Source organism: Tenrec ecaudatus, chromosome 10, assembly GCF_050624435.1.
Source record: "Tenrec ecaudatus isolate mTenEca1 chromosome 10, mTenEca1.hap1, whole genome shotgun sequence".
Lineage (NCBI taxonomy): Eukaryota > Metazoa > Chordata > Mammalia > Afrosoricida > Tenrecidae > Tenrec > Tenrec ecaudatus.
This window is the reverse complement of record NC_134539.1, coordinates 58,958,414-58,971,314: the sequence shown is the minus strand read 5'-3', so window position 1 is coordinate 58,971,314 and position 12,901 is coordinate 58,958,414. Positions and strand designations below refer to the sequence as shown.

General features: G+C 53.3%; 1 protein-coding gene across 4 annotated transcripts in view; it reads right to left on the bottom strand.

Annotated features, from left to right (window-relative positions):
* GSN (gelsolin) overlaps positions 1-12,901 on the bottom strand; it is a 72,098-nt gene that overhangs the window by 20,477 nt on the left and 38,720 nt on the right. For 3 of the 4 annotated variants that reach the window (XM_075560428.1, XM_075560429.1, XM_075560426.1), the window contains 2 exons: positions 6,169-6,373; positions 5,252-5,406 (listed from right to left, as the gene is read on the bottom strand). In XM_075560428.1, coding sequence (XP_075416543.1) covers positions 5,252-5,406; positions 6,169-6,364 — 351 coding nt within the window. In that variant the 5' untranslated portion in view covers positions 6,365-6,373. Of the gene's footprint in view, positions 1-5,251; positions 5,407-6,168; positions 6,374-7,640; positions 7,712-12,901 lie in introns of those variants that run through there. The other variant, XM_075560427.1, reaches the window with a different exon arrangement.

The window sequence follows — 12,901 nt, the reverse complement described above, 5'->3', positions numbered from 1 at the left end:
AGGGTGGCCAGGAGGTGGGACTGACCGGACGGTAGGTAGGTAGGTAGGTCAGTCCGGTAGGTAGGTAAGATACAGAGCACTGATCTAGGGCTCAGGTCCTTTCCCTGCCCCTGTAATGCTGAGTGGCTGAGAGAGGGTACCTCTCTCTCCCTCTCGGAGCCCCGGGCTTCTCCCCTCTGAAATGCAGACACAGCCCTCTGCTCTGCTGCCCTCTGCAGCTGCCTCCAAGAGAGAGGGAAGGGTTTGCAGGAGTGCTTTTCTGTAACTCTGGTGGCCTCGTGGCGACATGTGGGGCGGCTGACTGCAAGGTCAGGTTTGAAACCACCAGCTGTTCCGCGGCAGAAGGACCAGGTTTTCTCCTCTCCTCAAGATGGACAGTCTCGGACACCCACAGGAGCAGGTCTGCTCTGTACCATGGGGCTGCTGCTAGGTGATGGGCTCGGCGGGCTCCATGACCCTCAGCTGGTGCTCACTCAGCTGGTGCGGCCAAGGGCACTGCGAACCCCCCGCTGAACTGATTGTGCCAGGGGCTGGGGCGCATGCCGGACATGCATGTAGTCCTCACCACCAGCTCACGAGGTAGGAGGTCTTGTCACCCCACTTCCCAGGCGAGGAAAGTGAGGCTCCAAGTGGTTAAGCACCATGCCCAAGGCAGCAGAGCTGGGTTTCAACCCTGAGCTGGTCCATCCAGGGCCCCTCAGTCTCGCCTAAGTCTGTCTGCATGGGAGCTTCATTTAGCTGCAGGCAAAAAGGCAGTGGATTTGAGCAGCTTTTCCCAAAGATACTGGGCAGACAGCGGAGCTGTTTCCCCTGAGATCTCGCAGAGGAACAAACCAGGAGATAGGAGAAAAGGCCCATCTGTTCATTTTTCATGTCTCTCAAATATTTTACCTGTTCAGCACACCTTGTGATTTTGTTATTAATAAGTAGAAGACTTTTTTAAAAAAAAAAAGAAAGGGGCTGGTTTATCAAGTCAATTTCAGTTCTATAAATTCTCAGGATATGAATTTCTTTCTTTCTTTCTTTTTCCCCAGGAACATGTAAGTTCTAATGATTGTGGCCATGAGTTTCCGGGTTAATTCACCACCCTAATATTATTGATTTAGAACATGAGACTAAGAAAGATTAGTTCGCAAATCTCCCCACCCACTGCCGTCAAGTTAATTCCAACCCATAGTCACCTAACAAGCAATAGGAGAACGGCCCCTTTGGGGTTTCTAAGGCCTTAGATCTTTACAGAAACAGATCGTCAGCAAGCAGGGTAGTTGCTTCAAATTACTTCTTACCTTTTTTTTTTTTACCTATAATCTTTAGGATTGATTGATCGTTGCGTTCAGTGGTTTGATCATTAGGTGGGTACAGATGGGTATCAAATAATTTGAACCAAATGCCACTTTCCAAATTAAAGTGATGGTGAAAAAGAAAAGAGAATTGTCCATGACTTATACATGGTGATTCTCTCCAGGGGTAGGCCTGGGGGACTGTCACTTTCTCAAACCTCTATTTCAGTGATGTTTGCACTTGTGAAGAAGCCCTGGTGGTTAGTGGTTAATGCATTGGGCTGCCAACTGCAAGGTCAGGGTTTGAAACCACCAGCTGCTGTATGGCAAATGGGGCTTTATAGACCCTCAGAAACCCAGAGGCAGGTCTACCTTGCCCTATAAGGTTACTGCGAGTCAGAATCAACTCAATGGCAGTGAGATTGTTTTTTGCTTTTGGGGTTTGACATTTTTTACCATAAGCTCATGCTATTCTTATATTCTTTTCAAGTATAAAAATGTGCATGAAAAAGAATATTAACCTGGCTATGAAACAGAAATGCATTGAGGCTGCTTCTCTCCACACTGCAAACCCTGGGGTGGGAGGGAGGGAGAGAAGGTTCTAGTGGCCCCTAGTGTTCGATTGCCTTCCTGAAGGGCCAGGCTCCGAGGATTCTGCTGGGTCCAGATTGCATTTGAATAAAGGATGTCAAACAGCCCAGCCTGGTAGGGGGGCTGTGGAGGGTCTCTAAGGCTCCACCTGAGTCAGAAGGGGTCTGTGCTGCGGTACAGCAAGTTTTGTTTGAGGATCTAAGGGTCAAGAGACAGCGGCTGATGGGGTCCCATGACAGCCCATTCTGGGGGCTCCATGATCCTTCCCCCCGCCCCCCCACACACACACCGCCCTCCCAAACCGGCTCTGAGGAGGAGGCTTTCACAGAAACAAGGCTTGCGTAACAAGCCCTGCTCCTTGGGGATCTATAATTGATGAGCTCTGGGCGGAGAACCTGGGACTGGGCCTGCCAAGTGCGGGGGCAGCTGGAGGACTCGCAGAAGGTGGAAAACAGGACCCGCCTTGGACCTCGAATTTCCACCAGGAGTCAGAGTCCTGCAGGACTGAAGTCTCAAGTCTGGGGCGACATGGGGGACCCATGCTCTGGTGACCCTCAGCGACACCTGAAATAGATCGCCTGCCAGCAGGGTGGAGGTGGAGGCTTGCCAACAGGCAGCTTCCTAGGTAAACCCCAAGCTAAGATCTAAGACCAGGGAGCCTGCTAATGTTCACTCTGAGCCCAGCTCCGTGCTAGAGCCCGGAGGCACGGGCTGCAGAGTCGGCAGGGAAGTCTGAATCCTAGCTTTGTCTTTACTTTGGTAATCTGCTGGACTTCTCTGTGTGTCACTCTTTTCCTGTACACAATAGGGCTGATACTAGTAAGTCCTTCGCTGGGACAAATGAATTCAATGAGTCAGACGTGCAGACGAGGCCCTGGCACATCGGAATCGCTTATACAGACACACATGTTGAATGATAGGCGTCATTTACTATGTGCTCCTTAGGCAAGTGAGTCCACCTCTCTGAGCCTCCGCTTCCTCATCTAGAGACTGTGGTGGGAGGCAAATGAGGCCACCTGGAGGCTCACTGTACAGGAGCCGCTCTTCCAAGCCTTCTGTTTTCCTAAAGGTCGCCCTGGAGCATTCTCGCCCCTGCAGAAACTGTCCTTCTGGCGAGAGAACATTCCTATTTGTGACCAATGTTAGATCATCAAATTGTCCCCTACGAGACGGGTCATGGAGGCAAGATAGACGGGCGAGCTTCTGCTTTGCCTCCCTGAGCTGACCACTCCCTTGTGTCCTACCCACAGGTCACCCTCAGGTCCCACTGGACTGTGGTATTTTGTGATCTCATTAGCATCTCTCCCTCAGTCCCACTCCTTGGGGAGCCTTTGAAGGGACCCCCTCATTTGTCGGAGCATCCAGAGCAAAGCCTGGCACAGAGTCAGGGGGAACATGGGTGTGGGCTGGAATACTGCTGCCGTCACTTACTGGTTAGGCAGCTTCTCTGAGCCTCACGTTTTCTGGGCAGACCAATGGGCCTCTAATCACCTCCCGGGAACACGGGAACACCTCTGAGCCTAGCACACTGCCTGCCACACGGCAGCAACAATAAAAGGCGCTATGGTCCCAGCGCTCGGCAGTTCTGAATGATGAGTGGGGAGTGTAAGTGCATGCACCCAGAGCCCAGGACTTGCCCAAGCAGTTATCTGTGGTGGTTCTGGGACTGGACCCCGTCTCTCTGATGCCCCATCCAGTGCTCCTTCCACTCCCTGTTAGAGGAACGCAAAAAGACCTGGTTCCTCTGCATGCCACAGACCTGGCTCTCAACCTTATCAGCTCTTCTTCTTCAAGGAACCAAGACTGGGAAGCTAAGCAGCCCAGCAGGAGCGCTGGGCACAACAGTTGGATGGGAAGGGGCTGCGTAGGCTGCCAGGTAATCCAGCCCAGCCTGCCCAGGCAGAGGCTGAGTTCCCAGGCCACACCCTGCCCGTCATGATCTCCGTCTCCCTTGGCCCTCTCCCATCGTTCCATCCCCTGAGCCTCACCCAGGCAGACAGGGTCCCTGTGCTCAATGTGGTACCCTAAGGCCAGACTTCTCTAAGTCCACACAGAACACCAGGGAAACAGTCATGGCTTGAACCATCTCCGAGGACCTTGCGCATGAAAGGCTGACTGGTGTCTTGGAGAGGATGCAGAATAAAGACACCCGGGTTCAGGTCCTAGCTCTGGCAGCAAAACACTGTGTGAGCCTAGGCTAGTTGCCTAACCTCGCTGGGTCCCTCGGTTTCCACCCTGTAAAATGAAGGCTTTGAATGCTAACACCAACGCCCATCAGGATAGAGGGAAATCATTAGTCTGCTGTTAGTCAAAATATTGGAAATCAATTTAAAGTTTAGTTTATTCAAAACCCAAAGTCCTGACTCAGGAAGGAGGCTAGCAAGGCCATTGAGATGTGTAGCCAGACACGAAGCATCTTCATTCAGAGGCCTCAGGGATGGTGGTCTGGTGAAGCCAGGCATGGAAGCATCACCCCAATTTAGATCATCGAGAGTGCATGAAACTTCAGGGGAAGATGGAGACTTTCCTAATGATCAATGCCAACCCTGCCTTCTGAGAGTCTCAATTATACCCTGTGATCATTGTGAAAACGTGCTAATCTCTTCCTGCAGTTATTGCAAAAACAAAACAAAGCTTGTTTCTCGGCACCTAGGAGCTTGCTGGGTTGGGACTGAACTCTGAAACCGCTCAGAGGAGAAGCCGGGCTGTTTTCCTTCTGCAAATGCTTTCAGGAATAAACTTAGAATTTCTTGAATCAACTAGGTCTCTGCTTTTGGCTAATACCGTGACAGGCTCCCCAGACCCCTCACAGCGGGCAACAGTCTGGCTCCGAAAGCCTGTGATCAATCCCCTCCCCGTTGTGACAAAGCCCTTCCCAGAAGCAAGCCCCATGCAAGGGACTTGCACTAAACCCTCTCCCCAGCCCTGCGGAGCAGGAACAGCAGCTCTGCTAACCAGGGAGGGCAGGAGGCTCTGGGAGCCCAGTGACTCACCAGCGCACAGCCTCTCAGGCCTCCCAAGCCCTCTTGGCTTTGCTCAGTTCTACCTGATGAGACACTCAGCGTAAAGAGCTCCTCCCAAACGCTCAAGTGTTCAAGGTCAAGGCCCACTCCTGGCTGCTGGGACTAGGAATACAACTCTCTGAAATGATGTAGATTTTCCTTCTCCCTATTTGAACGAACCAACAAACCAGAGGCTCCGAGAGGGCATGTGATCTGTCCGAGATCACACAGCTAGGAATGGGCCAGGGTGCAAAGCCCAGACCGGGAAACTCCAAAGCCTGAGCTGTGTGTGGCATGGGTGGAAAGACAAGTGGATGCCAGTGAGCCCTGCCCTGGGGCTTCTGCCTGGATGCCCTGAGCAAGGGGGACCTGACCCACCTTATATTTGATGCCAGACTTGAAGTAGCCAAGGAAGGTGGACGACTCGAAGCCTTGGACCTCGCGGTGCTGCACGGCCCGGCCGTTCAGGTAGTCATCTAGCTGCACAGTGAAGATGGCGGCCGCCCCACTCTCATCCTGGCTGCACTCATTGCCTAGGAGACATCAGAGCAGCCTGAGCCTGGCTTCCCTCAGTGTGGGATGCTGGGAAGTTGGCTCCCCGAAAGTCACCTAGAGCCCCTGCTGCTGCCCTGGCTTGGCTGTGGAAACTGATCAAGTCCCCACCTCCTGTGAGCCTCAGTTAATCCATCTGTAACGGGGGAGGTCGAGGGGTTAGACTGCATGGTCTCTAAGGGTCCTCTCCTCTCAAGCCCCCATTGTCCTACACTCACTCCTAGGGGCATCAAGTCAAGACTTGGCAGGGGATCAGCTCATCTCATGGATCGGGAAATGGAGACTCAGGGAGGGCACAGGCTCACATGGCAGATGTTTGGCAGAAACTCCAGGCTCCCAACTGTGAAGGGCAAAATAAGGGAGTGGTGGGAGCAGAGGTAGGGAAGCCATGGAGGAGTCCCAAGGTCCCTGAGTCGCTCAGTTCTGAGTGCCGCCATAACGCGTGACTCCTCATGGTGATCCACTGTGGTAGGTGTGCCCTGGCACCCTCCCCACTTCACAGACATTGAGGACTTGTCAGAAGGCAGGCACTGGTAAGGGGCAGAGCTGGGGTTTGAACTCAGGCAGGCCGGCTCCAGTGCCTGCAAGCCTGACCACTAACCAGGGACCTGGCATATATTTGGCGCCCAGTCATCAACTAGCCGCCTGAGGTCCCTCCGGGGGGGTCACACCACAAAGACCTGAGCTTTCCAAGGTCTCAGGGCGGGGGGCAGGGGGGGGGGATGTGCAGGGGCCAGCCGTACCCAGCCAGTAGTGGAGGTCATACTGCAGGTTCCCATTTCTCAGCTGCACCGTCTTCAGGATGACGTAGGCATCGCCACTGAAGAAGTCTCCGTAGAGGTTTGAAGGCACGGGCACCAGGTCGAACTTCTCCACGCGCCAAATCTGCAGGCCAGGCGCCTTGCCTGCCTTCAGGAATTCGGGGTGCTCCACCACCATACTGCTGGCCTGGGGACGAGAGCAGGCAAGGCGTGAGTGGAGACCCTGGCTGGGTGACCCAGTGCACTGGCAGACCCCGGGTGAGAGGGAGGGCGGTTTCCAGCATGGAGAGCATGTCACTTGCGCCTCAAGCGAGCTACCGTGTCCTAAGGCACCCCTACCTCCACTTCCTCCTCACCCCCCATCACGATGAGTTAGCAAACAGGCTCTACATACTGGACCTTGGCCAGCATCTGATTCTCCCACTCAGTTCCCCATCTGCTTTTGTCCATCTCTCCCTTCCTAGCTTAGATGTGCCGACTGGATGTGACGAGTGAGGCACAGAGAGGTAGGGTGACCATGCCAAGAAATCTCAGCCAGGAGAGAGCAGGGTGGGAATTGTCCCTGATGACAAGCTCTCTTGGATGGCAATGGTCAAGCCGAAGGCTCAGGGATGTAAGAACTGGACATGCCCTCTGGGAGCTCACAGTCCAACCTGACCACCCTCAATGGTGAAACTGAGCCCCAAAGTTTGCAGTGTGTGTGGGGTAAGTCTGGCCCAAGGTCACACAGCCTGTTTACTTTTGCTCTTTGGAAATGGGGAAGCCTAGCACGCCCCATTCACCCACCCCTCACATTCCCTAGGAGGCCTAACGGGGTAAGCCCAAGTGGCCTCCTGCGCTGTCTACCTCCTCCCTCCTGCCCCCCAAAACACTCTATCCCAAACCCCATTTCTTGGTTAAGGCGGATACGACACAGCAGGGTCTGCAGGAGCCTGTCGGAGAAGAAGTGGTCAATGACAGAGGGAAGGGTTCTCAGACAGGCACTGAGAGGAGGTTAGCTGAGCGCAGAGGTGGCAGTGCAGATCCACTGTGGGCCGGAGGAGAGGTCTGGCAGGGGAAGAATTCAGACCAGAGAAGTCAGATATCCCAAAGGGAAACGTCTAAGAAGGAAATGTGGGGCGAAGGGGGGAAATGGGAGCGGGCAGAGGAGAAATCACAGAGTGGAGGACTGCTCAGAGGAACGGACGAGCTCCACTGGAGTGGAGCGGGGTGAGCAGTCTCCTGGGGAGGAATCTGCACTGCACAAGCCACTGGGAGAGAGAAGGAGGAGGAGGGAAAAGCGGAGGGAGGCATTAGGCAAGGAAGACGACCTCAGACAGAAGAGGGGGGGACATCAGACAGGGGCACACCTCCAGCCCAGGTGAGGTTAGCCTCTAGGGTGGGGACAGCGGCCGGGCTCCCAGGCGCCCACCCGCGTCTGGAGCGGACCCTGGGAAGCAGCAGGAAATACTTACAAAGCAACAAAACAGCTTTTCCATTCTAGACCTGAATTACTCCCCTTTTCCTAGCGCTGAATCTGCAAGAACTTAGAATAAAGAGTTACTCCGGGAGCCCCCGGTCCCCGGGGCACTCACCCGTGCCGGGGGCTCCTGGGGCGCCTGGGGTGCCCGCGCCTGGACTGCTCCCCGCGGCGCGGTGGCCCCGCGAGCGGGGGGCGACAGCGCACACAGCGCCAGGACCAGCGCTCCGAACAGCGCCGAGCGGTGCGGAGCCATGGCGGCGACTATGGAAAACCACGCAATCGCAGCCAGGGCCTCCCAAGGCCAGCCTTAAGTAGCCTCCCGCCCACCGCGCCCCAAGCGGAGAGAACCGCCCTGCTGCTAGCGCGTGGGGCAGGGCCCGCGAGAGGCTTTGGGGACATTGTTTCTCACCGCGACGGACCAGCAGGGCGCGGCCGCCTCTGCACCAGATGCGGGGGGTGGGGGGGGACGGGGATGGGGATGGGGGGGTGGACTCAGCTACAGGACCTGGCATGGCAGCAGGTGCTAACGCAATACGAGCTGTGTGCCCCCTCCCCAACGCAGCCGCCCCTCTCCAACCTCTCCAGCAAGAAAATGACAAGATTGCGCGTGTTATCGAAGACTTCCCACGAACTGACCCATCCGAACACCTTCGCAGCATGAATACTAAGGGCCAGAGAGGCCAGGGAAGGACAGAGCTGTTACAGAGCCCGCATGCAACCAGTTAACAGTGCAACTTGGATTCGAACCCAGGCAGTGCCTGAGCAGACCCCTCATCACCTAGGGTAGTTCCAACGGTCCCCGCCTGAAACAGATGGTCTTTCTATTTGTGCATTTTAAAGGCTTTCTTCATTTTTTAACTTTTATTTTGAATCAACACTTGGCGTCAACTATTTGTTGGGCCCTCTCCACCCCATTCCAGAAGTCACCCCTTCCATCTGATCATTGCAGGCCTGATCTGTCTCTAAACAGCAAGCTTGTGCTGCCTCCCGCAGATGTTTTTGTTTGGTTTTCTGCTTGACAGCTCTATTGACGTTGGGGGGGGGGGGGAGAGGATTGAGCTCTCTTATCCCCACCCACACTCCTTGCCCAGCCCTCCCTCCTCCCAGTAGAGTCTCTAAGTCATTTGGCTCGGGCTGATATGGGAAAGTAGATCAGGCTGTTAATCAGCCCTGAAAATATAACAGAGTATGTTGAGATTGAGCTTGTCACAAGGGCCCCAGGATGTAACAACCCCTTCCCCTACAGTATATTCCTTATAAAATCTGTTAATATTAAAGACCCAAGCCTGTTGAAAAGCCCAGGAAGGGGAAGCAGGGCCATTTAGATAAGCATAAAGACTGAACATTTTGGAGGATGTTGGTCTGAAATCTCCTGGAGTAATGATGCTGTCAATGACTGGTTGGGGAAATGCAAACTGTTTTCTGGGAATCTTGCTCCCTTTAGTTCCATTCCTTGATGGGTCCCCTGACCATCGTCAAGACTTAACTAACACCCCCCTCCCACCTGCCACAAACTTTGAGGTATATAACGGATGTGTTTCTCACTGGCTCTTGGAAACAGCGCAGAGGCAGAAACTCAGCTGTTTCCTTCTGTAGGAACTTACAGGAGAAGTTCAGAATTTTTGGAATCACCCTGGTCTCTGTTTTGGGCTACCCCGGGCCCTTTGCAGCCAACAAAATGGCAAAGTCCTATTCAGACTCATCTAAACCAGCTGGCCACCTCCACCAACTCCTCCTCCAGTCGCCTACCATCTACCAATTTCAATGTCTATTTCTCAGATATTATAGTGTAGCGGTTATGCGTTGGGTTGCTAACTGTAAGGTTCACAGTTCGAAACCAGCACTACTTGGGAGAAAGACAGAGTTACAGTCTTGGATACTCACCAGGGCACTTCTGCCCTGCCCTATATGGGGTGCCGTGAGTCATCATCAACTCAATGGCAGTGAGTTTGTGGCACCCAAGATCCTCTCAGCCTCAGCAGCCTGGTACAGAAAGGGCACAAGGGAGTTGGAGATCTAGGTTTGAGGCCCACCTCCACATCTTCTTGACTCGGTGACCGTGTGCACAATTTATTTCTTCCTGTGCTTCAGTCTCCAAATCTGCTAAGCAGATTGCAGATACCGCTACTGAGGATGCACTGAGTGTGCGTGTGTGAAAATGGCCTGACCTGCACCCAGAGTAAAGGGACTTTCACTCCAGATCTCCAGGCACCTCGCCTCTCCTCCTGGAACCCAGTTGCTTCCTCATGGGGCTGGAAGTGCTCTCTACCACTCATAACATGCTCCCTCTTACTGGGGGGTCAGGTGTGGGTCCCAGAAAGGGCTCGGGGGACACGGAGTGGGGGGAGACCATCTAGGGTGTGGATTATAAAGTGTGTGCCTGGAGGAAAACGATCATGATCAGAGCTTTGAAGGACACAACGAATTCTGACTGATGGGGCAAGGGCAAGCAAAGTGCACGCCATGTGCAAGGAATTAAAGAGCAGCCCCGTCTGAAATCAAAGGGCAAGGACGGATAAGGCTGGAGAAGGTATCAGGGGTCGCAGGGACCTCTACACATGAAGAGGGGACGTTTATCCAAGCACCCAGGGGAAGCTGTGGCGGCAGCCTGAGTGCTCAGGCAGGCCCTGGCTCCAATGGCCTGTAGAGGGTCCCTTGGGATCTAAATTCAGAGAGCTTAAAAATCTCATGGCTCTCACATACCCTTTCATTTCTCCTCTTGGAAGGCAAATGTAACTCTCTCCAGGGTTGGTTTGCTTTGTTGCTGTTGCATGAATGAAAAGACAATGCAATGCCAGTTCCACTTCCTAGAGAATTACTCACAGACAAGCACCACGCTGTACATACACAGATGGCCACTGAAGCCATGTGGGGAGAACACTGGAAAGGACCCGAACACCCCCTGTACAAGGGACCACTATGCAGCTGTGAAAGACAAGGAGGGACGGGATCTGAATGGTGCCTGGTACGTAGTAGGCCCTCAATGAGCATAGTGAGAGTCCCCAACTCCGAGAAGCAAATGATCAGCAAGGTGCACAGTATGGCCTCCTCTTTGTTAACAAGGGTCATGTTTTTCATACGTGCCTACAAAGACGGGGAGGGCACGCACAAATGTGTTTCAGCAGCTGGCTCGAATGGGGTAAAGGGAGAGGATTTCACGCATCAACGTTGCTGAGTTACTTGAGGCTGGGGCCAGGACCAAGCGTGATGAAAAAGTTCCAACCTGGATTACAGTGATTAATGCCCAACTGATCAAATCTGTGAAAACCATAGAACTATATTCTTACATGCATGGATTTTTATGATATGAAAATGACACATCAATACTACTGTTTAAAACATTTTTGTTTTCCTTGCTAAGAGATTTTTTTAAACTGTTTCCAAGTATGTATCCAATGTAGATTGTTTTTTTTATTGGTGGTGGTGGTGTTTTATTTCTACTTATTTATTTTTTGAAAACAAACCCTAAGGGAAAAAACATATTTAACTCATTCATATTATGGACATAACAACAATGCAATGAACATAAAATAAGACACACATACCCAGGTATGGTATTTTTTAAAAGAATAGAAACAGAAAATATGAAATTTGAGATAAAAATGTATAATTTTAAAAAATGTATTACATACAAATGTATTATATCTCGTGATGCTTTTTTAAATAAAACCCTCATCTGGACACAATTCTTGGTGCACCTGCACCAGCAACCAGGACAAGCGACCCTTTCCTATGGGACATGCTCTGACCTGTCCAGTGAGTGACTAACAGGGGGCTTGACCTTTGCCTCGGGGTCACTGGGTGTCATCTGCCCAGAGTCTCTGGCTCCTGGGTTAATGATCACAGGCCCTGCAGCTTTGTCTATCACCTAGCTCTGGAGCCTGGGCCTGGGCCCTGCCCTCTGGAAGCCCACAGCCTGGAAAACTTCCTGGAAGGGCCAGTGCTCTGAGGAGACTGTGAAAAGGGAACCTTTGCTTACCTTGTTCTGCCGCCCCCACCCCAACACCCACCCCCTGTATGAAAGAGTTCAGAGGAGCAGGCGTAGGGGCTGTGGTTGTATGCGTCAATTCTAGGGTCGTTGATTACACACTCACATCTACTCCACCAGCCTCTGGGCCTCCACCTTCCCATGTGTCCAATGAGCCATCGCCACTACAGTGCCGGGCTCCCATGCTCATGACAGAAACACCACCATTGCCCGCGGCTGAGGCCCAGCTGTTTCTGGTTAAGGAGGGAGAAGACTGGAGAGGGGAGCGCTGCTGGCGTCTGCCAGCCACCAGGTGAAAGTGGGCACTAACATTTGGATTTTGATAGACAGCGAAATGGAGCCTCGGGGAGGAGAGCCAATTGTGCAGGGTGACTCGGTAGGAAGGGGTGTTGGACTGGAGTCCATACTCTCTCTGGGGAGAAGGAGCAGTAGCTCCTGACAGCAGCCAGCCTGGGCGGGCACAGCAGGTTGCTAAACCAGACAAACCCAAGCCAAATCCCCGAAGCCAGGAGTCTCTGGGGCCGCAGTCCCTAGTACACCTCCCCGCCTAGAGCAGGAGGCTACACCCACAGAGCCTTCTAGCCCATATAGGCCTGCTCCAGAAAGTGCCCTCCACTTCATGCTGCTCCTGTTTCTGAGACTTGGGGGAGGCCACAACTCTCCCTATACAAATACCACTAGTCCCTGCCCGCCTCACAGGTCCTCTTGACCTCTGACCTTGAGTGCCCCTGTGTCCTGCTCAGTAACACACACATTAAAACACCCTGCCATGGAGCCAATTCTGGCTCCCACAGACCCTCTGCAGGGTTTCCAAAGCTTTGTCCATCTGTATGAGAGCAGACAGCCTCGGCTTGGACCAGTCACCTTAAGGTTAGCAATCCAAGATGTACTCAGCAAGGACCGGCAGTAGGCAGGAAAGCAGTGGCTGCCACAAGAGAAAACTGTGTCCCAGCATCCTGTGTCCATCCTCCCCTGTAGTTAGACCCCAGCTGTGACCCCAGGTCATCCCTGTGTCTCTCTGGGTCTCCCATGGTGGCTGTCCGAAACCAGAGACGGTGGTCTCACCCTCCCCGCTCCAGCCAATTGCACAAAAGGGCCTGGCCAGCCTGGGAGACACCACCCTGTTCTTTTCTTTTCACCCAAACACTGTTGTTCTTGACTTGCCAGGCAGCCGGCCACTGCTGGGAAGCCTTCTCTCAGCGGGTTGGCTTTCTGGTTCATTCCTGTTCCTGGCGCCTCCTGGGAACACCCGCCCTCTGGCCGAG